The sequence below is a fragment of the Dryobates pubescens genome, chromosome 6 (assembly GCF_014839835.1).
Source record: "Dryobates pubescens isolate bDryPub1 chromosome 6, bDryPub1.pri, whole genome shotgun sequence".
Classification (NCBI taxonomy): Eukaryota; Metazoa; Chordata; class Aves; order Piciformes; family Picidae; genus Dryobates; species Dryobates pubescens.
In genome coordinates, this window is record NC_071617.1 from 20802204 (window position 1) to 20825126 (window position 22923).

A 22923-nucleotide genomic window follows, 5' to 3' on the forward strand; every position below is an offset into this window, starting at 1 on the left:
AGGTGCTATTTTAACTCTAATAACCTCTAAACACCTACAAAGTGCTAATAGAAGCCTTAGCTAAAAAGTCAGCTCTCTACTGATGAAAGGTTCCACCCACATGGATTCAATTGCAGGATCAAGGGCATTGGTCATGTAATACTCTTTAGAAACCACAGCATCCCTGTTCATTAAAATGCAGACTTTTGTGCCTGCTGTGCTTTGCCATTTTACACAGGTGACATTAATTTTAAGAGTGCTAGAACATCACTCCAAATATTTATAAAATGCATCTGCTGACTATGAAGTCCTGTTTTCTCTGGATCGGCTCTGAAATGAGTTTTCCTAACTTAGCTCCATTTTCAAGTTGCTATGTCCACTTTAAACTGTGATGGATATGTATCAGTCCAATACATCAAAATTGAAAGCCAATTTTAGCCAAAACAATACAGAAGCACATTTGACCACCATATATCAACTAGTACTCTACAATAAAACAACCCACAATTAATTACAGTGGCAAAATTCTGTAGAGTAAGTCCAGCAGAACTGGATCAAATCTAATCATCATATCGAGTCACTGAAACAAAGCTAAACAAATCTAAAACCTCTCAAGTGTTGCAGGAACTTGCACCAAGTATAATATTTTGTACCCAACCCATTACAGAGATGAGTATTAACTAATATGGAGTTTCCTGTAAGTTACAGACAGAAAAGTCTCTCTCTCTCTTTCTGTTCAAAATCAAACCAGGCAAGTGTTTCAAGTGGAGGGTGTCCCTGCCCATGGCAGGGTGGTTGGATGCAGATGATCTTTAAGGTCCCTTCCAATCCAAACCACTCTGATTCAATGACTTGTCTTTTAAGTTCTTTCCAGTTTGACTAGTTTACCTGCTGAATTGATTAAAAACATCAGCACTCTTTTCCTAGGTCTGTTTATTTAGGCACAAAGCCTAGAAAAGGTCTGAAACAATAAAGAAAAAATTAAAATATAAGATTTCCAAAATGGATGAAAGCCTTATCTCTTCCACAACAGCTATTCACCTCAAAATAGTCAGACCTTCCCAAATCTCATTGAATTAGGAGCAAGTCATCATTATCACACTGAGTTTGTCCCACCTAGCATCGCTGCTGCACACTGCATCATTTCAGAAATGGACTAACCCACACAACAACAGGAATACTTGCTTGGAAAAGTCTGGCTTTCAATGTATCAGTAAGTTCTTTAAGAACGCTCCAGAAGCTTTCATGCAGTAATGTAGTTTAGCTATTGATACTGCTGAAAAGTATATACATACTCTGAACTATCCCTTCAAGCCCACACATTAAAATTAAGCACATGTTCAAAGTGCTTAGTTTAGATCCCAAAGCTGAGATGCGTAATAGGAAGATGAAAACTCTGAATAACAAGCTAATGGCAATTTTTTGTCCTCACAATGGGACCAAGAACACATCACCAACAGAATCACAGGGGTTGGAAAGGACCTTGAAAGATCATCTAGTCCAGCCCCCCTGCCAGAGCAAGATCACCTATACCAGATCAGACTGGAACACATCCAGGCAAGTCTTCAGTATCTCCAGAAAGGGAGACACCACAACCCCGCTGAGCAGCCTGTTCCAGTGTTCCATCACCCTTACAGTGAAAAAAATTTTCCTCTTCCCCGTTTTTTAACATTGTGTAATTTGAACTACATAAATAGTTTGTGGGACACAAAAAAACCAAACCAAACCCAAACCAAAACCCCAACCCCCCCAAAAACCTACAAGTTATATCTTACGAGTGCAACTATGAGTACATTTTATAGGGCAACTTTTATGCTCATAGAATGACAAAGTTAAACCCCTAACATACCCAGTTTTTTCAAGCACTTTCACCACACTGTGCAATATGCATTGGCTTCTGTTTCTGAAACTTCAGACTCAATTACTCATTAGCACTATCAGTTTCATTGTAAGAATACTATACAACAGCAAAAGATGTTAGCATTGCAATTCAAAGAACTATGCTGAAAGAACTGCAGAAACATCTCTCAGCCTCTAAAGCAAAGTCTGTCCAGAATGTGATATATTAACTGCCTTTACATACCTGGCGGTTGAATCCTTTCTCTGTATTTGCCTGCCCAACTGTTATTCTGCGCAGGAACCTGTCATTTGTATCCACCACTGAAAGAAGGACATAGCAAAGACAAAACATGTTAACAAGGTCGTGGGTATCTGGGGCTTCCCAGGCATATCTACTGTTATAAATGTAAAATTCAGTTATGTGAACAGCGTAACCAGATAGTTACCCTCCTGCACGTTGGCATTAGCACTGATTTGGTTTCTTTCTCCCTTCTAGTTGGTATCATCAGGTGATAGGTTGAATTACCTCAAACAGAATTTCTCTGAACATTTGAAGCTAACAGATGCTTAATATTGTTAAATATAAGTTATTATTTTGCCTACACAAGAAAAATCTGTCTTAATAGATACAATGTACCTCAGATCAACTTCAAATCATTTTCTTTGTCATTGACTTGTTAAGAATTGATTTTAAGACCGCATGATGTAGGTTAAACTTGGTCTGTTTCTCTTTTAAGGGTGATTACATCGTGAGATTGGTTCTTCCAGACAAGTCACTTTCTTGCACATCACAGTAACTAACTCCACATTCAGCTGCACAGCACTCAGAGGAAGCTTTTTTTGAACTGCCAAGATCAACCATCTGCTATTTAACACAACTTCAGACAACTGTATTTCTAACCTGGAAACACTTTCAGTATTGCAAGGGCATGTCCAAACCATCCTGAAGAATTGCTAACTTTGATAACAATTGACAGGAGCCAAGTTTTCTAATTCTCCACTGACAACACTCAACTTCAAATGTTCTATTGTATGAACTAAAAGGAAATACTAAGCATAATTGAAGAGCTCTCTCCTCTGCTGAGCACCGATCAAGATGTTTCTTCAGAAGAAAGATTAGAAGGAAGTTTCTGTTAGAAAAAGAGATGGAACTCCAAGGCTGCTCCTGCCCAGGAATGGCAATCCCTACAAAATGCAAAAATAGGCTCCCTCTTTCTTATAGGCTCTTTAGCCCTACAAATGTCAGCTTGCACCAACTCTAAAAGAAAGGGTGGAAGGTACTCTTGATCAGTTTGGCCTGTAGCTTGAGAATCAATTCAGCCTTCTGGTAGATGCAGATTTGAACTCTCTTCATTCAGAAGCAAAGAATCAGGTAACCTCTGGAGAAGCGGTCTGAACTGAAGGTCAGTGAAACCATCTCCCACTTTCCCTGCTGCTTTTGGAGATTATTGTACAGATAAGGGTGACATAATTACCCAAGAACAAGAGAAACTGAATCCTAGTCTTACACAACCTCAAGATGGGTCTGTGAGTGAGCTGGGAGAAGAGCAAGATTTAAGCAATTTCCCCTTCTTAGTTATTCTCATTGGGGCTGTCATAAATACCACACACACCTTCTTTCCACTACATGGTATTTAGGCCCCTAATTTCTTCAGGAATTCCATTTAAGGGATAGTATAACACAGATGTGGCTAATTCATTTTGCTTTCTATTTATATACACTCTTACTCTAAAATACTATAATACTGGCAGAAATTGCAGAGCAGAGCCTGGTACATGGAAGCAGCAACCTCACACCAAGGTGTGGTAGTGTATGCCATTGTGAAGCCATACGGCAAGTTGATGTCTCAGACACCAACTTACCCCACCTTCTCCTCCTGGGAATTCCAAGTCTCACAAGCAGCTTGAAACAGTCCTAAATATCCTTCCTGCCTAACCTGGCACTGCTAAGAGCAGGAACTCACACTGCAGAGGAGAGGGACCTGGGGGTTCTGGTGGACACAAGGACATGAGCCAGCAATATGCCCTTGTGGCCAAGAAAGCCAATGTGGAGTCTCCCTGTCTGGAGACATTCCAAACCCACCTAGATGCATTCCTATGTGACCTACTCTAGGTGAGCCTGCTCCGGCAGGAGGATTGGACTAGATGATATTTGAAGTCACTTCCAACCCCTAATGTTCTGTGATTCTCACCAGCCCTAGCAGCCAGTGGGCAGTTTTTTGTCTGTAGTCATCTCATCAAAGTGAGATCATGGAACTTGAACACCCTATGCTATGAAATTCTAACTACCCCTGCAATTCTTTCTGGTTACTAGGATACACTGTGTTTTTTACCATGGTCAGAATTCATTCTCCATGAAGACTCCAATAGCTGCACTTAGAAGTAGTAAAATAAGAAATAATTGAGGTTTGCAACAAGAGTAATTTTTCCTTTTCCAAATTTTCACTCTTCCTTATCCAAAGTAAACATTTCAGGAAAGTTTAGGTTCAGTCAAGCATTAGGTTTAATTTATCTACCTCCTTATCCTCTAGAGATATCAACAGGATCTGAACAGCAAGAGAAGGGTACATAGGTAGAAGCTTTCCTTCATTTCAGTATGCTGTACAAATTCAAGGTCTTACAGGATGACAACTTTAAGCTTATGACACTTCTAAGGAAATATATTGCAATTTAAATTAATTTGTTGGACAATCTGAGAGCTTTCTCTTCTGCCCTGGCATGTAGCAAGCTTCACAGAGATATGAATTGCAGAGACATTTGCAAATAAAACCTTTTCCAAGGTGTCTACAACATTTGTTTCCTAAACCCACCTTTTTTTTTCCTGAAAAATTTAAGGTATGTACATTATATGGAGTTGCATGGAATAGATGGTTCACTAATGTTGTTTGAGATGAATTAAGCAACTCACTTGAGGTAAACATCTGTTGAGTAATGTTGCCTCCTTTTTGCTGATAAAAATGATGAGTATCCTAACTCTATTTATATTATTCCTTCACCCTAATATAGGTCTCTTGCAGACACACTGACTAATAAAAAGCAGCTTATGTCACATGCCTCAGTATTATTTTGAGGAAAGCATCCCAGTTCTGAGATGACATACACACAATGGCCACAGTAAACCATGGCCAAGACTCCTCACTTCTCAATACTTCTCCGAGAATCACAATACGTTCCACGTTACAACGGTGAATTTAACTCAAATCTTTACGCAGAATTTACTTGCTGAAAAAAGGGAAAATACAGCAGCTGAAGGAAACACTGAAATTTAACCCAGCAAAAGAATTGGAAAATGCAGAGGGGAGTTGTTAAAGGGTGTGAGAGTGGATACTGGTTTGCTTGGAATACACAACTGAAATTGTACCACATCTTTCAGCTCTTTATCCTAATAAAGCAAACAACTCAGGACACTTTAAAAAAATGCATAATTCCTGTGGTCTCTTTAGAGTCTGAGCTAATGAGACTGCTGAACTAGGCAGGATGAGGGAATAAAATCGGAAGAAGGAAGTAGAAATAATCTAAAACCATAACAGACACATCTACAAAAAGAATCAGTAAGATTTGTAAAATGCTCAGAAAAGCCATTCTCTTAACTTCTAAGACATGGTACCTAATGTGAGAGAGACAACAGTTGTACTTAAACTGAGAGAGCAACTTATCATGGAAACTTCAAGGAAGAAACAAGCCTCACAACAGTTAAAAGCCAGTCCTCAGGAAGGCCACAAAGGGATCAGAGGGATGGAACACCTCTGCTATGAAGACAGCCTGAGATGGTTATGGTTGAGGTTGTTCAACCTGGAGAAGAGAAAGCTCCAGGGAGACCTTATAGCAGCCTTCCAGTATTTGGAGGAGGCTTATAGGACAGCTGCCAAGGGACCTTTCATGAGGGCGAGTAGTGACAGGACAAGGACCAATGGCTTCAAGCTGGAAGAAGACAGACTTAGATTAGACATTAATAAGAAATTCTTCCCCACAAGGGCAGTGAGATGCTGGAAAATGTTGCCCAGAGAAATTGTGGAGGCTACAGCTCTGCAAGTGTTCAAGGCCAGGCTGGATGGAGCCCTGAGCAAGCTGGTCTAGTAAGAGATGTCCCTGCTCATGGCAAGGTGGTTGGAACTAGATTATCTTTAAGGTCCCTTCCAACAAAACCCTTCTATGATTTTATCCGTCAGAACATTAACAAAGTCTCTTGAGTTACTGCAGTTAACCAACATACTGCACCCCGAGTTATTCTGCAGCCCCACTTCCCGCTTGCAAAGGGGTTGTTCATGCAGTCATGAAGTAGAAACAGCTCAGATTCAGGTAAAATTAAGCAAATTAGGAAAAAAGTTATGACATTAGGAAATAAGTTATGATTAAATCCAAGCTGAACGTTTTTCTGACCACATACCTCTTTGCCATGTTATGGTAGATGGGTCAATGTCAAGACGTGCAAATTTGCTCATCTCCTCCTCTGTTAAAGACCCAGGATCTGTCTTGTTTATTCCCAGCCTCTATGCAAAAAACAAGTTAAAGAAATGCAATGAAGATGCTTTTTTGGTTCAGAAGATATAGCTTCAGGAAACATTTACAAAAAAAAAAAAAGGCATGTCAGGACCCAAACTATTTAAAAACAAAACAAAAAGACATGTAGGAAATCACCTGTGACTGAAATAGGGGCAAATGTAGATGGCAAATGAAGCAAATATGAAGAAATACTCATAGGCCATTAAATTAACCATCTCTTTCTTACACAGAAGAAAATCTTATTGTAAACCAAAGAGAGAATTAATTGCTTGCTCCAGTTTGTGAAAATCTTTGAAAGAGCCATACACTGCGTGAATCATCTTTGAATGAAGTAAAAAATTCTGCCTTAAGAGCCCAATCACCCACAAACTCAGTCACTTATGGCAACTGAGTCAGTATCTCCTGGCTTCTGCAGATCTACTATTTCAGCAACACAATATATATCACAGAATCAGAATCACAGAATCACCAAGGTTGGAAGAGACCTCAAAGATCACCAAGTCCAACTCGTCACCACAGACCTGATGAGATATATATATATAAGAACTGTACTCTTAAAAAGAATAATTCTTAATTTTCTCTGGCATTTGAAAGCACTCCTCAGGGAATCAACCAGGGCTAAGAATAAAGCAAATCTAAAAGTCTGAAAATATTCAATTTCAAGGAGCTACTCCAGTTTCTTCCCTATTTAAATCAACAGTTATTTCTAGAAAGCTGAGGGCGCCCTTGTGAAAGTATTAAAACTGCTTTCACAATGCTCCTTATTGAGTACTGGCATCTCAAACTGCGGGGGATGCTTTCAAATCCAGATGCAGGCACAGAGGCACTTCCCACTGTGCTGAGAAGGGCAAAAAGCTATTGAGAACAGCTTGCAAGTTTTGATGCTTGGTACCCTAAGATTTTTCACCTCAGTTTTAATGCAGACACACTTATGTCATCAACTGCCTGTCCTGTATTAATACTTTTCTAATCTATTGATCAATTTTAATCCAATTTGATATACTTAGGAGAACTGGATGAAGAAGATTGAAGCTGTCTTTAAGGTCACATTCAAAGGGTTCATACTCTCCTTTCCCTGTGCTAGTGGAATGTGTTGCTCCCTAGGCATTAGAATGGCATCCTCAAATCTGGATACATGCACACACGAATTGCACGAAATGGTCTTCTGGAAGCATTCGGGAAATAACACGTGTTGCAAAAACACACTATGCACACAAATCTACTTCTACCCATCAAAGGAAGAACACTGTGAAACTGATACCAATAAAACCTCAGAAGTAAATGCTATAACAAACATTCAAAACCAGAACACATCACAAACCCAAAGAATATGAGCTTTCAGCTGTGACTTAGCCATAACAGGAAAAGTATTTTAACAACTTCAACTTTAATATTTCATCAGGCAAGACACGGCATTTTAAAACATTACTATTTTATTTCAGAAGAGAAAACCAGCAGAAATATTAGTTATAGAAAGAATATCCCATCCAAATCTTGTTACTGTACTGGGACCAGTGCTGTTCAATATCTTCATCAGTGATATAGACAAGAGTGATTGCACATTGGAATGGGCTGCCTGGGGAGGTGGTGGAGTCGCCATCACTGGAGGTTTTTAGGAGAAGACTTGACGGGGTACTTGGTGCTGTGGGTTAGTTGCTTGGGCGGTGTTGGATTGGTTGATGGGTTGGACGCGATGATCTTGAAGGTCTCTTCCAACCTGGTTTATTCTATGTAAATTCTATGTAAATTCTATGCAATGAGATTGAGTCCAACCTCAGCGGGTTTGCAGATGATGTCAGGCTAAGTGGTATGGCTGATAAGACTGAAGGACAGGATGCCATCCAGGGATATCTGGACAGGCTAGAGGTGGGCTGAGGAGAATCTCATGAGGTTCAGTAAGGCACTAGGTCAGAGGCAATCATTGATATCAACACAGACTAAGGGATGATGAAATTAAGAGTAGCCCAGCAGAAAAGGACTTGGGGGTACTGGTGGATGAGAAGCTGGACATAAGGCAACAATGTGCACTTGCAGCCCAGAAAGCCAATCACATCCTGGGCTGCATCAAAAGAGGTGTGGCCAGCAGACCAAGAGAAGTGATTCTGCCACTTTGCTTTGCTCTGGTGAGACTTCATCTGGAGTACTGTGTCCAGATCTGGAGATCCCAAGACAAGGAAGACATAAATCTGCTGGAGCAGGTCCAGACGAGGGCCACAAAGATGATTAGAAGGTTGGAGCACCTCTCCTACAAAGACAGGCTTAATGAATTGGGGCTGTTCAGCCTGGATGTCGTGGTTTGGGAAGCCAATTCTCCCACCACAGGCAAAAATAACGACTCAGACAAACGGATTGCAAAAGTGATGGGAAGTTTAAATAGGAAAACAAAAAAAAGCAATGAAAGTTTTACAGAGAACCACAGGCACCGTGGCAAAAGAGAGAGATCCCAGAACATACCCAAGAACGTCCCATCCCCACCTGAGGGTACACTCAACCACCCCCAGGCCTCTTCCCCCCCTCCCCCAACCCAGCCTGGGGCCTGGGCAGGCCCATGGGAGGCAGCTCATGCCATTTTACCTAGGCACCTAGGGACGAAAGAGGAAGTGAAGACCCCACGCTGATGTATTATAGGGGAGCAGGGCATTATGGGAATGGAATACCTGGCTTCCTGTGACCACTCCCCTGGGCTGAGCCCACCCCTTGGGACATCCCAGGTGTGGTCTGTGCAGTGGCATCCAGGCCAGCACCCAGCCTAAACCACCACACTGGCGCAGAGAAGGCTCTGAGGAGACTTTGTAACTACATTTCAATATCTGAAGGAGACCTACTGGAAGGATGGGGAAAGACTGTTTAGAAGGGCTTGTAACAACAGAACAAGAGGCAACAGTTTTAAACTAGAGTAGGGTAGATTTATGTTGGACATAAGGAAGAAGTTCTCTACAATGAGAGACAGGCTGCCCAGGGAAGTGGTTGAGGCCCCATCCCTGGAGACATTCAAGATAGATTTGATGTTACCCTAGCGTAAAAGACTAAATCTTGTCTCTCTTGATGTGAATCAACAAAGATAAAATCACCTTTGCTCCTCGCCCAGACAATGGCTGCCAAGGGAGTGGATGGTGAGCAGATGTTACCGGATAACGACTCTCTGGAATGTGCATAGACAAGATCATCTCTAACCATCAGCTACCCCAGGAAGGGAGGATGGTGAAAAGGACCTAAAAAACCCTGTGACTAAAGAACTGTATAAAAGACTTGAGCAATGCCTGCTCAGGAGAAGAAAAATGCAGAAGAAAATACAAGGAGAGGAAAAAACAGACACAGAAGACAAGACATCACCATGTAGCCTGGAAGCAGCAGACCAGGAGGAACCCTCTCTCCGTGCCCTAAGTTCCACCTGTGGCAACTCATGGAGCTGAAGAGGCTGCTCAGAGAAGGACTTGGACTTTGGGAATCTCTCCCTCCCCTCCTCCAGTGGAAGACAGCAAAGCCAACAAGGATGACATCTCCTCCACATCAAAGTGACAGCACCCTTCCTCCACAAACCCAAACTGTCTTGGGGGGTAGGGGATGTGGTAATATAATTCCTTTTTTCTTCTCTCTCCCTCTTCTCCATCTCTCTCTCTTTTTCCCCCCTCTAGCTCTCCCCTCTCTCTTTTTTCCCCCCTCTAGCTCTCCCCTCTCTCTTTTTTCCCCCCTCTAGCTCTCCCCTCTTTTTTCCCCCCTCTAGCTCTCCCCTCTCTCTTTTTTCCCCCCTCTAGCTCTCCCCTCTCTCTTTTTCCCCCGCCTCTAGCTCTCCCCTCTCTCTTTTTCCCCCGCCTCTAGCTCTCCCCTCTCTCTTTTTCCCCCGCCTCTAGCTCTCCCCTCTCTCTTTTTCCCCCCCCTCTAGCTCTCCCCTCTCTCTTTTTCCCCCCCCCAGCTCTCCCCTCTCTCTTTTTCCCCCCCCTCTAGCTCTCCCCTCTCTCTTTTTCCCCCCCCTCTAGCTCTCCCCTCTCTCTTTTTCCCCCCCCTCTAGCTCTCCCCTCTCTCTTTTTTCCCCCCCTCTAGCTCTCCCCTCTCTCTTTTTTCCCCCCCTCTAGCTCTCCCCTCTCTCTTTTTTCCCCCCCTCTAGCTCTCCCTTCTCCTCTTACATCCAGTTTATTCTGTTACTAAATAGCCTTGCTGTTGATATTTTGGCCTTGTTTGTGCCTCTAATTTCATAACACAGGAATATTTGAAAGAACTGAGTCTCTTTCCCTCTCCAGATCGAGACACTTGGGCAGCCTGATCTAGTTGGAGGTGTCCCTGCTTGATGCAGGGGAGTTGGACAAGATTATCTTTGAGGGTCCCTTCCAGCCCAATGCAATCTGTGAATGTGTGATAAATTAATGAGGGAGATTTATTAAAATGTCCTATACATGAAATAATGTTAAACAAATGGCAAAAGAGAGTATCTTTTATGAAGCAACAGGATAATTAATAACATATTAATACATTAATAACTTACTCTTAAACGGGCAAGCTGAATAGCAGAAAATCCTCTGACGCCATTAACGACTGGAACAAGTCTATTATACAAGGCCTAGAAAAAATACACAAGGAGTTAATGAAATAAAATGTTACCACTAGGAATCAGTTACACAGAAAGCCAGTATTTGTTGTTTGTTTTTTTTTAATCACACTAATTTCACTAAGAATTTCCCACCACATAAGTTGTGGACTTCTACTTAGCAATTTAAAAACCAGTTCTGAGAATGTGGTAGGCTCATGAGTGGTGTCATGACTAAACAGTCTCAATCACATTTCTATGTTTCACCAAAGAAAAAAAAAAGGTATTATTTTTTAAATTAAGAAACCTTTAAAACTTTAACCAAGGTCCACATTATTAAAACTACAACTACCATTTGCAAACTGCCCCAAGTGTACATGTAGGTCATACCAAGTAAAGGGGATATGGCAACCTCGCTCAGTTTTAGTACTGTAACCAATACAGATACAGTGGAGGGGCTTCCCCACAACTCCATCTTCTCAAGGTACATCATGCCTGATTATATATCAGAAGTGTAATTTTTAACTTCAAAAGGAGTATATAATGTAAAAGAGTAAGAAATAGAAAACATGTTTTATTATTCAGTACAGTCTGAAATAGCTGACAATGCTCTGCACCTAAGATCCTTATCTTAAAGATTATCTTGTGATAGCTACTTGCCAAAAAAATATTTTCTATAATCAAAATTTCCCAGCAGTACATAGAACTGCTTCAGTAATAGTTTTGGTTCACACAGTGAAAAGATAACAGGACAATCAACTTCTTTTGCTTTGCAATGCAGTTTATTGAAAAACTGTAAAGAAAAAAATGTCATGTGGACATCAGAAAATAATTCTCACCTTATCAGATTGACTGTTCTCATGCAAGATCCTAGCATCAATAGCAGCAGCCAGTAAATTATTTGCAGCCGTTATAGCATGAATATCTCCAGTCAAATGAAGATTGAACTAGAAGGTAAAAAAAAAAAATTCATATATGAAGCCATTTAATTCAATTTATTAATCTCAGGCAGCTCATCTCCTTGAGGCTGCAGTTCTCATTAGTCACCTATCAGCGCAGATGCAATATTATCAGGCAGAAACTACACCAAGCTATAGGATGGGCTTGCTTTCACCTGAGCATGTGGTAAACCACCCTTTGTTTAGACAAACAAAGCCACAGTTTTATTCTTTGCTGCATGAGCCAAGAATGGAAAGCCTAGGGCTACAGTTCCACATCATTAATAATACATCAGGTTCCTGTCAGTATTTCCTAGCTGACCTGGACCAGAGGTGCCTTTTTCTGTTGAATCCCTGAGAGCACATCATGTGTGATAGCTTTGGCAGTGTATGCTAGCTTCCTGCTAGCCATGAGAGAAAAGCCTGAACTATTGCCCAGAGAATCTGCACAAACCCCAGCTGTCAGCTACAGCATGCTGAAGCCCTTGGGTGCACAGCTAAGATTGCTGAGGACAAGGGAGAGAGATTAAGGAAGGCATCCATCTCAGATTGCAGTAGCCAACTGAAGCACTACAAACAACATAAATGTCATCTTTGTTCTTGCCCCAGCCTGTCCATGAACATGTGGATCATGGATCATGTAGCTTTACATCATGAACATGGTGCTAGGCAAGGGGGCACACTTTAGTCAGGAGTGTTGCTGTTTTCACAGCAAGGCTATTTTGAAAGTACATGTCCAGCCAGCTCCTTCCAAAGCTGGTATGCGATTTTTCAGAAGCCCTTGAAGGGAGGGCTTTGCTGAGGCAAGTCACCTTTCAGTAATCTAGCAAACATTGTGGTATCCCCCCTTCTGCAATACTCTGGGTATGTCTCTCTCTACCACAGAAGAAGTCCTTTTTGCCACACAGCAACTTCTGCTATAAATTAGTAGTAAATCTGTATTTGAAAAAGAAAGGGTATGCCTGTGTTTTTCTGCTCCACCAGAAAATTAATGCTCTCATTCTCTTTTGCAATAGAAAGAAAAATTACTAGCAGTAGCCAGCTCTTTGTCTTGTATGTTATGTGTGGATAGTGGGTTTTCTTCTCAGGAAGCATCTGAAGGACATTTGAGATGCTGCAAACACATAAAGCACCTGTGCAACATTTTTACACCCCAGACACTCTACAAAACATTGCAGGCATGTGAAGATGACAAGGGCCATCCCAATTCTCAAGAGAATCACCATCAATCAAGTTCTTCAGCAGCCACCTTGGCCTCCCCATCCCTCCCAAAAGAACAAGAACTTGCTCCCCAGTTGTCTCACCTCCTCCATGGGAATCACCTGAGCATATCCACCACCAGCTGCTCCACCTGCACAGGAAAGCATATGGTCACACCAAACACACTGGTTTGGGGAAAAAACCACCACAGTGTGTAACATACAGTGTTGATGACACATTTCTCAGCATTTTACTTTTTATTAGTGGCTCAATAATATACCCAAACAACAGGATTTCCTTAAACCTTGCTATTTTTTTCAGCAGGCAGTAAAAAGGAAGTACTTGACTTGAAATTAAAGCCTACACATGATGGCTAACCCAGACGTTGGCTATGTAAGAGCTACCCTATGCTACTGCTCAGATTTAAGACAAAGTCATGCACATGCAGCTCTTGGGTGGGAAGACGTGTCAATCACAAGCAAGCACTGCTTCTGAATGGAACCTTCACACCCTTGCCTAAGCACTCCTTCCACACTGCCTCTCAGGAAACAGGCAATATTGTTCACTATGGTCTACACATGAGTTGAGTGGAAGGATCAAAGCACTCACATGCACCAGTCTTGGCTCAGAAGCACTAAGCACCAGTAGCCTTCCAGCTGAAATCAAACTTGTTAACTTAAACTTCAGCAAAGCAAAGTAGAGCAGATGAGGAGTGCTTGCCCAGTTAGGCACCAATTTCAGCTGAGAAATGGCAAAAGAAAGATTGCATTACTTCCTATCAGCACTGAAGACAGGCTTGAGTTCTGGCTGGCTCTTACCTGGCCCTCAGGCTCTTAAAGGGTTTCTGGGCAAAGTGACAGCAAGCTCACAATTAGAGGCAACAGCTCAGAAGAACAGGAGTTTCAGACCCAGCCAAACATATGATGCAGATGCAAATGAACATTATGCCTAACTGCCAACTTCCTCAGCTTGAATATTTCCCATCAACATGAGTAGATTTAGGACTCCTTCTCGAGGGAGAATTAAATAGTAGCATCCAGAGACATCCTCAGAGAGTCTCCAAGCAGAGCAAGTGTGTGTATTTGTGCAAAATTTCCTGGCTAACACACACCCATGCCTTTCATTGTGTTTGGGCTTTATCTGCATTGTCAATATATGTTAAGTACATGAACACAGATATGAACAATGTGTGGGAAGACATATTCAAGAAGTTTTTATGTATTAGCGATATACTTATCAAAAGATACAATATGCTGCATACAATCCACTGAGTTGGTGAAGTAACCAAGGAATAAAAAAAGCTTCAAAAAAAAAGGGGGGAGGGAGGAACCCAAAACAAATCAGCAATATTTCCTTTTAATATGAAAAGGTCAGAGTCTGAAAATATTATGTACCTTTAACTCCAAAAGTAGGTCCTTGGGAAGGTTGTCTCAGACAAGCAAAGGAATTAATGTTAAGGTGTGCAGTAAGTGCTTGAACAAGACCAATGGTGACTGTGCTTTTCCCCTCTCCTAGGGGCGTAGGGGTTATTCTAGAAAAAAAAGAAAAAGATTAATCAAATTCTTTGCTGATGTCAGCCTGGCTAAGGATATCAGACCTTACAGCTTTTGATTTCAATGAAGAGTATTTGTATAGCAAATTTCAGGAAGATTACTTTATCTCCACAGCAAACCTGCCACAATGTTAGCACCTAGCTCAAGTTGGAATGCTAACATACATGTGTCTTCTATTTAAGCAATTTACTATGATAGCAGAAAAAGAGAGGATTATTTTGGCAAAAGTTCTAAAAAGAATATATTGAATTTAAACATTTCTATTACAGCACAAAGTCTCACCAGTTTCATTAACAAACCATCCATCAAGCTACTCTGCTACAGAAAAGTATTAATATGTGCCCAATGTATGAGCTGTTTAATTCCCACTGCTCAAACTTTGAATGAAATTATAGAATACTTTAAATTAAATAACCAGGACTTTTGTTTGTAGAGCTCAACTATCTCCCTGCAGCTTCCATGTCATGACAACTGTTAACAATGATAGATCAACTGTTTTTAAAATAAACCAGGACACAAGTCCCTATATTTATTTTACACTTACATTTCATGGTATTTTTGCAGATTTACAACATCTTGAAAACCTTATGCTACAACTCTCACATTTCGACTATGACTGAAGCAGGACAGAATTTCAGAAAACCACACAGTCTCAAATCAGAGACTCTAACCTCCACTCTAATCTTGTCCCTTGCACGAAGGGATAATGAGTAGTGATTTGGCAAGTAGAAGTAGAAAACTTCATCAATCTTCTATGAAGGCGAGACACCTCAGTTTAAGTGATGTCCTCCCTACTCCCAATGTCTGCACATATGTTTATGGGTGGGTGTTGGAGTCTTTCTCCTTTTTGCTTTTCTTCTTTAAAGTATGAATACATCTCACATCTCCAAATTGCATTCAAATTATTTATCTGAGGCACAGCATTTCTCCTGACAGGCAAATGAAGAAAGTCTCAGTCCTTTTTCCACTCTCACAAGTCCTACTTTTTGGCAAAGTGTAACCATCCATATCTTTGCTGCCTTCCCTGACTGTAGAGGAAAAAAAGCAAGCATCGTAGTGAAGTTCACCTTAAGAAGTAATGTTCATCCCCAAGGAAATGCAAGAATGTGCATACATCCTAGTCAAAGAGCAACTCTTACCCTACGACCTCTTTAAAAGCTAACCATCATCATCCAAGCTAAATCACCTAGCTCTAATTAGAAACACTTCCTTTCCCAACCAGTAATTCTTCCCAGACAATGCTATCCTCAGATTACAATTCAAATGGCATAAGAACATTACTAAAATTGTCAAACGAAAGGAGACATCCATCTTGGTTTTAAGATATATCTTAGTTTGGTTAGTTCACAGATTAACAAAAGCCCTTCTTTGTCTCACAACATGTAAACACATGAAAAACATTAACTTGTCACAAATCCATCTTTTACATCGTCATTGCACCCTGGGCTTTTTGTAAGAAAAAACCCCAAAACTCTTTGCTAGATATGTCTGGAAAATTTTGAGCAGTAGGAGGCAAGCCAAATTAACACCATCTATACAGTGCTAGGAAGGAGTTTTCATATTCAGAAAAGTAATGCTTTAACTCAAGTTCCAGTGGAAACAATGGGGTTTAGTACACCTCTAAGAGATTCCCTGAGCTGAGACTCTTAAATAGTATTTTGTCTACCAACAGCTTTGAACAACTCTTCTAAGACCAAGTAGTACGTGGATTACTTAATTTAGGCATTTGGTTTCAGTAATTTCCCCCCCCGTTTATAACATCATGTTTGGCAATCATCAGATGCCAAACATGGCACAATGATGCTAAAACATCATCAATAACTTACTATCCACACTATTTTGTTATCCTACCCTCCTAAAACCATGCTCTCTTGAATCAAAGGGAATTCACAGATTCACTATGTAAAGCAAACAAAAGGTGAGTGATTTAGAGCACAAGATGAGAAGAATACATTTTGTCTATGCCCAAAAGAAGTTTTCCTGCTGAATATGTGGCACTCTGTGAGAAGTAGTTTCCACCAAAGTGAGGATAAAAAGGAACTAGAACAAGCTTGTTTTCACCAGTGTACTAATACAAGCGCACAGTGGTTTGCAGCAGTAAAAAGACATGTCTTTGCAGCAGACAGGAACTTAAATTCAAGAAATCTGCTTGGCTTTATCAGCCCACATTGTCTGTCTTCCTCAGATAGGCTTGACCATCGCAATCATTTCTCTCCCTTCTGATAAGCCCTGTGATCCTTGGTTTTCCTGGAACTGCAGATACTCAGATGAATATCTAAAGGCTCAAAATGTCTGAAGGCAACTGTGAGCGAGGAAGAAAACCAACAGCCAGACTTCCATAAACACTCTACAGCGCTTCAGTGACTCTCCCAAGAAACCCTGTTCACTGCAGCAAGTAGGAACCCTTGAGAATAAAAAAACCCACAGGAACCTGACTTTTCAGTCTCTTTCCACCTAACAGAATTATAAAAGCGTGAGGACTGCAAATCGCAGTATTCAGTGAAGCCAGACTGGTCTGGATGATGCCATGGTTTAGTTGATTAGATTGTGTTGGGTGATAGGTTGGACTTGATGATCTCCAACCTGGTTAATTCTATTCTACTCTGTTCTATTCACTTATCCTCAACTTCTCATCATTCATGAGATGCCCTAGCGAGACACCTTTGATTATCACTACAGGACAAACCTTAAGACCTAAAGTTATTTGATAGTTTCAATAGTTAGTAGAACCACAGTTTTAAATAATAGTTGGGAAAATGAAGGCCAGAAATTAAAAGAAATTTCTATTCCAATGGTTTCCTCAGAAAGCTTATTTTAAGTATTTTCTCTTTTGTACCTGGCCTACTCTGATATGTTTTTATAAATAACATAATCCCATTAAAGTGTTTTGTGGACATTGAGATGTTTTTGCTGGCTACACTACTGAGCCTAAACTCTTGCAATTTAGGTCACTCACTCACATGAATATAAAATTACAACTGCCAATGGCTAGCTTCAGCTTAATTGTGCAGTGCTGTGACTTTATGCAAATCTAGGAGAAAAGTCTCCTTTAAAATACAGCAAAATCTGATGAACTTCAAGAGACTTCTACACACACTTGCATTATTCTTCAAATTTCTTTAATGTTTTCAATCTAAACACAGAAGCCCCAAAATCATTTTCCTCCTTAAAGTTTCTTGCTTTGCCACCTACCAAGCAGTAACCAGCTCTTTGGCAAAGTAAGTTTTCTGTAATATTGGAAAGCCTTCTCTCCTTGTGTATATCAAAACAAAGATAAGCATATGCAGACTTTCTGCTTGTGTTATACACCACATTAGCTTACAGTGGAGCTGTTTCTGTGGGAAAGCTACATGAGGTCTCCCAAAGAGAAAATAAACAGTGAGAGGATACACTGCACACTAGCTGTAACCTCCTCACGGCTACCCCAGCCGCAGTGTCTCCAGCAAGAGCTTCACTGGGTATGTGACAACTCCTTCCTTTCAAATTTCCTACCTTCAACTCATCAGGATCCACAATTTCAAAGATTTTAATGAATTCACCATTCCTGTGATCTGCATGGAAACCTGCCAAGCCTAGCATGGGCGATCAAGTTCCCATAAATTACAGCTTCACCTCTGTGCATTTCCTATCCAAGATAACAACTGACAGAGATTTATTTCTGAGAACAGAATTCCCAACACTTCATTGAGGTGAGGTTATGACAATATTGCAGCAGCATCCTCAAAATGGGACTGGAGCTTCTGCACACAAAAGCACTGCGATCACTGTGAAGCTTAGATGATGTCCCTGCTCACTGCAGGTGGATTGTACATGACGACCTTTGGAGGCCCCGCAAACCATTCTATGATCGAGCAAAGCCAGAAACAAACAGAGGAATCCACAATTACAAACCCTCAAAAGCCAACAGAGACTCAATCATGACAATCATGTGCAATAACATGATGAATACACAACAAACTTCCCCAGCTGTGACTTGGCTTTGGACTGTCAGATGTTTCAGTGCATCACCAGAGTGGTATTTTCCCCTCCTATTCTTCCTGTATTTTTCCCTTTTTTTGGTGTGTTGGTTTTTTGTTTTGTTTAGTCTACCATTTTTCTTATCTTTTAAGCCCCCTGTGGCCCAAGAAATACAGTTAACAGAAATACAATCCAATACATAGCCATTGAAAATAAAATGCAATTTGAAATCTGAAAATTCTGTCCCAAATATATTTACCATCCTTCCTTTTTTTGTCTCACTGAGAAGGTAGCTCATCACAAAACAACCTGTTAATGTAAGGTGAAAAAAGTACTGATTTGAAATCTTCCCGCATCCAAAAATCCAGCATACTTCTTACTAAAAGTAGCACTATATTTCATATTTTTTCCACATTATTCAGCTTGCACTTTTAAGTGAGCAATTAATGATTATTAAAAGCTACAGCACTGGAGCATTTTAAAACAAAAAGCTGGAACATACAGAGTCTAACAAATTTTAGATGTAGTTTCCTATTGTGTTTATAAATATGCTACCAACATGCTTGAATGCATAACTAAGTGGCATGACTCTGGGCACTAAACTTAGCTACTAGGTCATGCACAAGCTTTGTTCATATGCATGTTCTCAGCTTTCAGTGACTGGGAGGCAGTTGGAGTTAACATATCCTGCAAAGTACTTTTTTTTTAATCACACTAAAAGCCTATATACAGGGAGTTGATGCCCAAGAACTAATTACTCCATGATAAATTGTGGCTCTGACCCCACAGTATCTTAGTATGAGGCCTATAACAAGTCACACACGCATGAAAAAAAGAAGTGAGAATAAAAAAAGTGAAAAGTATGCTTTTCACACAGATGTAAATGGAAGTCATGAAGAAATTTAGTCATCCTATTTCTGGTGACATGATCTGTTAAAACGCAGTTTTTCAGCATCCAGAGTATGTATTGGATGAGGCATTTAGGTGCATTTGTGTGCATTCAAGAAAAATAAAAAAGAAAATTAAAACCCCAAAATATTTTCCAGTTAGTAGCAGCTTTTTGAAACACCATAAATACAGCTACCCTTAAGTGATAAAAACGCACAGTTTGTAACATTTCGTTATTCAGAACAAGTCTGGGCTCCAGCATATCAGGAATAAACTGCAAGAGCATTTGTAGAAAATGTTTAGAGTTCCTAGACATGAAACTTTTAAGCATGATTGTGGAATTAGAGGCACCAGTGTCACTGGCTCCATCGTAGATGGGAGATTGGAGATTTTGCAGCTTCTTGAACACACACACACTTTTCACTCCTTTCACGTAGGAAAAGTTCACATCATACACAATAAATATTTTCATCTGACCAAATACTCTACAGTACATGCATATATCTCTGAACCACCAAAACCTTATTCTGAAGATCTATACTACATCATTCTAAAAGAATTTCTAAACATCTTTGGTTCCTGTGAACAAACTTAACAATCCAAACGGCAAGTTTTGGTTGACCTTGTCTCGGCAGAGAGAGGATGAAGGCAGCAAATGAGGGCATTGTTTCACTGCTCAACTTCCACACTGGAGTGATACTTTGTTTTCATTATAATGAACATGTCCCCATGATATGCAGTTCCCCATTTTCTTAAAATTATTGTCTGCTACAGTTATTTCAGCAAATGAGAACAGCTGAGAACACAAACACAAGCTACACATATATTCAATATTTCAAAGCCAAACTTTGAACTCTCTCAGAAAAGAACATTCCTACTACTGGAGCAGCCACCCTTCCCAGGCACTCCTCGGGCAGCAGATGTGGCTTTGTACTCACACCAGGAGATGCAATGACTTTAAAGAAGTTACAAATAGCAACGCCTTGAGTAATGAAGTTGTGTAGGTACCAAAGCCAGTCATTTGTGAAATATGTATAAAGACTGAATCACATAATATAGACTTAAGAAGATACTATTTTCTATTTGTTGTCAGCTTTTCATCTTGATGGACTAAATTTCCCCTTATCCCCCCATGTAGATACACTTCTGTCTGTGCCACCAAAACAGCATTCAGACAATGGCGTGAGACACCTTCACAAAGAATACCAGGAGACAAACCAATGTGGATGAAATGCAAGCACTGGTGCATACAGTCTGACATGACTAAAATCCACCTGAATAGGGCACTGCATAATGCTGTCTTCCACCCCAGACAGTTTCAAATGACATCTTCAAATTCTGTGAGACTCCACTGCTAGAGAAGTCTGGCACAGTCTGGAGGCACGATACCCGACTGATGCAGCTCACAACACGCGCCTGCAAGCATATAGTAGCAACTTTCTTCAAACCCAGAAAAGCAGCTTCAGCGCTTGCCTTTCTCCAAAGTAGGAAAATGCAAAGTAAAATTTTGCCAAAGAAAATCAAGCTCAACCAGCTATTGTTTCCTTCTCTTAAAACTGTTCCAACATCCTCCAGGAACATCTTTATACACCATCAGAGTATATCACACAGCTTTGAAGACTGTAATAATTTGCCTGTCTTAGCTTTGTAACATCGAGACTCTTAGCTTACAACTCCATCTTGGATAGTGCCAGAAATCCAGGTTGGTTGTCTCCAATGAAGGGAGTAAAGCAGTTTGTGAAACACTGCCCCAGCTAAAGTTAAGAACTGCCTTCTCCTTCTCAACTAGCTTGATGCGGTATTTTAAACCTGATGAGTTTTACTTACCAGAAAGCAACCATATAAATCAGTTAAGAATATAAAAAGCATATTGCAATTTAAATATTAATGAAAACCTTCACATGTTTGTTCTCAGTTAAAACCCCCCTTTATCCCCCCCCTATATCTTCAGAAGAGAAACACATAATTCCTGCTGAGCACAGCATTTGCTATAATCGTGGGAACAGGGAGCAGGATAAGCCTGCCTGGAGACATGTCTACATTTCTGAGAAAAAAACCATGGCTTTTTAAACCTCATAATTTGTTCCCCAATAAAAAAAGTATTTATTGTTAATATCAACAGATTAGCGGGCTGCTTCTTAGAAAGTTTGTTTACAAACTGCCACAATAGATGCAGACTTCAATATTATTAGACTTTTAAAATTCTGATAAGAGAGGATGTAGAACTACATAATGTTTACAAACTTAAAATATGTTTTATGAAATGTAGTTTAATTTCAGTAACAACAGTTTTGAAGAAGAGTTGTGTGCCTTCAAAGCATTTAAAACACTGCTCACTTCCAGAAAAGAGCACCATATAGATGAAAACATTCAGGGTTTTTATTTGTGCAGTGTATTAAAAATATGCAAACTGTATGTTTATATTAATATGAGTGCAAAGAGTGGACATTAATGACATTACTGTGGATTCTTACCCAGCAACTAGAACATATTTTCCATCTGGCTGATCCTTTAACCTTTCCAGCAGGGACAAACGTACTTTGGCTTTGGTCTGGCCATAGATCTCAACTTCATCTGTAAGCAATCCTATCTCCTTGGCAAGTACATCAACAGCTTTTGGACTCTGTGCTCGGGAAATCTCAATATCACTGGAAAAGAAAACAAATAGGAGCCAGGAGATTTCTCTCAGCTTAGGTGGTCGACGACAGAGCACAAAACAACAGCAAATACTCCAACAATGGGGTTATTGTAATAAGTTTTTCAATCCTCTGATTTTATTACTCAAACCTAAATGTTAGCTAATATAACACTGAAAATCATGTGCAGTGTTTGTTTGTTGTTACAATTTCACAGAATACTCTTGTTTAATTGGATTCCAAATAGTGCATAATGCTCTCATATCAAGTTACAGACATCTGTTGGATGCTCCAGCATGTCCCACTGGAATGAATGTTTCTGGGTTTGTTTTAGTTCTCCTCTCCTCTAGTATATTTCAGCACATACACTTTACTAAAAAGTGCATGAATTACTGGACCAATCATCACAAACACATTAACTAAAACTGATGCTTGTACTGGAGTGTCTTTCATCAGAGGGTACCACCAAGCAAGCTAAGCCTCACTACTCCTCCATAAGGGCACTAAAGGAAACAAGGTATTTGGAGATGAGCTCATGTGCTTCTAAAACACAACTGTGGCCACATAGCAGGAGTTTAATGCACAGGGCTCAGACCAGCAGTCCAGTGAGCTTACTCCAGCAAGGACCATAAGTGGCAGCTGAGGCAAGAGAACAAGCATGGAGCAAGTACACGTGGTAGACTGAGGCTGAGGAGCACTATTGCATCTGCAATTACTGACCTAGACCACTTGGGGTCATTGGACTTAATACATTTTCCTGGATTTTTTCATTTGTGAGCTTGACCTAGTTGCCCTTTATGTCCACATAAGCATTTACCAGCTGCAAGCTCCCACAACAGCAAAAAGTCCAGGGCCCAGCACACAAGATGTAAGGCGTTCTCTCCTTTGGCTTTGAATTGCTCATGTGA

At 40.4% G+C, this 22923-nt stretch overlaps 1 protein-coding gene across 1 annotated transcript in view; it reads right to left on the reverse strand.

Annotated features, from left to right (window-relative positions):
• The window catches only part of MTHFD1L (methylenetetrahydrofolate dehydrogenase (NADP+ dependent) 1 like), a 153729-nt gene that overhangs the window by 105313 nt on the left and 25493 nt on the right, over positions 1-22923 (reverse strand). The window contains exons 11-17 of the mRNA XM_054162707.1: positions 21854-22027; positions 14376-14512; positions 13086-13132; positions 11683-11790; positions 10802-10876; positions 6206-6308; positions 2063-2139 (exon numbers count right to left, since the gene is read on the reverse strand). Coding sequence (XP_054018682.1) covers positions 2063-2139; positions 6206-6308; positions 10802-10876; positions 11683-11790; positions 13086-13132; positions 14376-14512; positions 21854-22027 — 721 coding nt within the window. The remainder of the gene's footprint in view (positions 1-2062; positions 2140-6205; positions 6309-10801; positions 10877-11682; positions 11791-13085; positions 13133-14375; positions 14513-21853; positions 22028-22923) is intronic.